Genomic DNA, 1,532 nt, shown 5'->3' on the forward strand with positions numbered 1-1,532 from the left:
AATTTTTTCTGGAAGAGGGAAAAACCAAGCAACTAATCTTGCAAGGTCTGGGACACTCGGTGGGGATCACACCACAAAACATTGTGTCGTCTTCATTATATGTGGAAAGCAGTCTTAGAGGTATTAGAGAATATATGTCAAGATGGTCCTAGTTCTCAAAGAACTACTGCATCTGGTTTGCTAAAACAAATGGAGACTTTTGAGTTTGTGCTTATTATGCATTTTGTTATCAAATTATTGGGTAAGACTAATGATTTATCCCAATGCTTGCAAAAGAAAGATCAAAATATTGTTCGTGCCATAGGACTGATTGGTGCCACATTGCAACAAATTGATGAAATTAGACAACATGGATGGGAAGATCTATTTGAGGATACAAAATCATTTTGCATTCAATATAATATCATTGTGCCAAACATGTTGGATACAACCACTGCTAGAGGTCGCTCAAGAGGTCGTGGAGGTCAGTTGATAACTTACCATCATCACTTGAAACATGAAATATTTAATGTGGTGCTTGACCAACTTATTGTGGAGTTCAACAACCGTTTTGGTGAAAGATCTACCCAATTATTGAGATGCATTGCCTGCCTTGTTCCAAGAAATTCTTTTGCCAATTTTGATGGAGATAAGTTAATTGAGCTTGCTAAATTGTATGATGCGGATTTTTCTACATATGATTGCATAGTATTGAAAGACCAACTTGAGATATTCATTATTGATATGAGAGCTGATCCAGATATTCTAAGTTGCAATGACTTAGGTGATCTTGCTGTGAGAATGGTTCAGAGTGACAGACATGTTGTCTTTCCATTTGTATATCGTCTCATTGAATTAGCTTTGATTTTACCAGTGGCAACAGCATCTGTGGAGAGAGCTTTCTCATCTATGAATATCATTAAAACTGAGTTGCGGAATAAGACAAGAGACGAATGGCTTAACCGTCATATGGTGTGTTATATTGAGAGGGATATATTTACAAGCATTGAGGATGCAAAGATATTGGATTATTTTCAAGGCATGAGAACCCGCAGGGTGAATCTACCTCGTACTAGTGGTATGTACCAATTACTAATATTATTAAATTTATTCAACATTACCTTTCAAGTCGCGTTCTTAACATGATTTTCTTCAAGGTTCTGGAGCAAGAAGCACTGATGTTGATGTTGATATGATACATTTTGGAGGAGCTACATCATAATTTGTATGTCATCTTTAATATCTATGATAACGTTGTTTCATACAATTTATTTATATGCTACTATTAGAGTTTACTGTCGTTTCGGCCCGGGTCTTGGTTAATTTCTGGGTCCGCCACTGAATACTAGTATGTGTAGGTCGTTAGTACCGCCATGCTAATAAGGTTCGACAGAAGTCGAGTGATTTCTTGTCACTCGCGAGAAGTTATGTTTTATGAAAGATTTTTGAGAAGGAAAGAAAAGAAAAATGGTGACCGGGCGGAGATTGAGGAGTAGCTCCGCCTGAGTCGTTTAAGGCCCGGTCGTTGTTGGCCGTGTCGATCGAGTTTGAAC

General features: G+C 37.7%; 1 protein-coding gene across 1 annotated transcript; it reads left to right on the forward strand.

Moving 5' to 3' along the window:
* The first annotated feature begins 417 nt into the window (after positions 1-417).
* Positions 418-1,201, forward strand: LOC109946088 (uncharacterized). Its single transcript, XM_020552811.1, has 3 exons — positions 418-463; positions 854-1,057; positions 1,137-1,201. The coding sequence occupies exons 1-3, from the start codon at positions 418-420 to the stop codon at positions 1,199-1,201; spliced, it is 315 nt and encodes a 104-aa protein (XP_020408400.1).
* Positions 1,202-1,532: the final 331 nt, after the last annotated feature.

This window comes from Zea mays, chromosome 4 (assembly GCF_902167145.1).
Source record: "Zea mays cultivar B73 chromosome 4, Zm-B73-REFERENCE-NAM-5.0, whole genome shotgun sequence".
Classification (NCBI taxonomy): Eukaryota; Viridiplantae; Streptophyta; class Magnoliopsida; order Poales; family Poaceae; genus Zea; species Zea mays.

Bases quoted from the DNA above. Each gene is read 5' to 3' on its own strand.
- LOC109946088 (XM_020552811.1), top strand. From the start codon at position 418: ATGTTGGATACAACCACTGCTAGAGGTCGCTCAAGAGGTCGTGGAG. The intron at 464-853 runs GTCAGTTGATAA...TGATTTTACCAG, and splicing joins TCGCTCAAGAGGTCGTGGAG to TGGCAACAGCATCTGTGGAG. The intron at 1,058-1,136 runs GTATGTACCAAT...ATTTTCTTCAAG, and splicing joins GAATCTACCTCGTACTAGTG to GTTCTGGAGCAAGAAGCACT.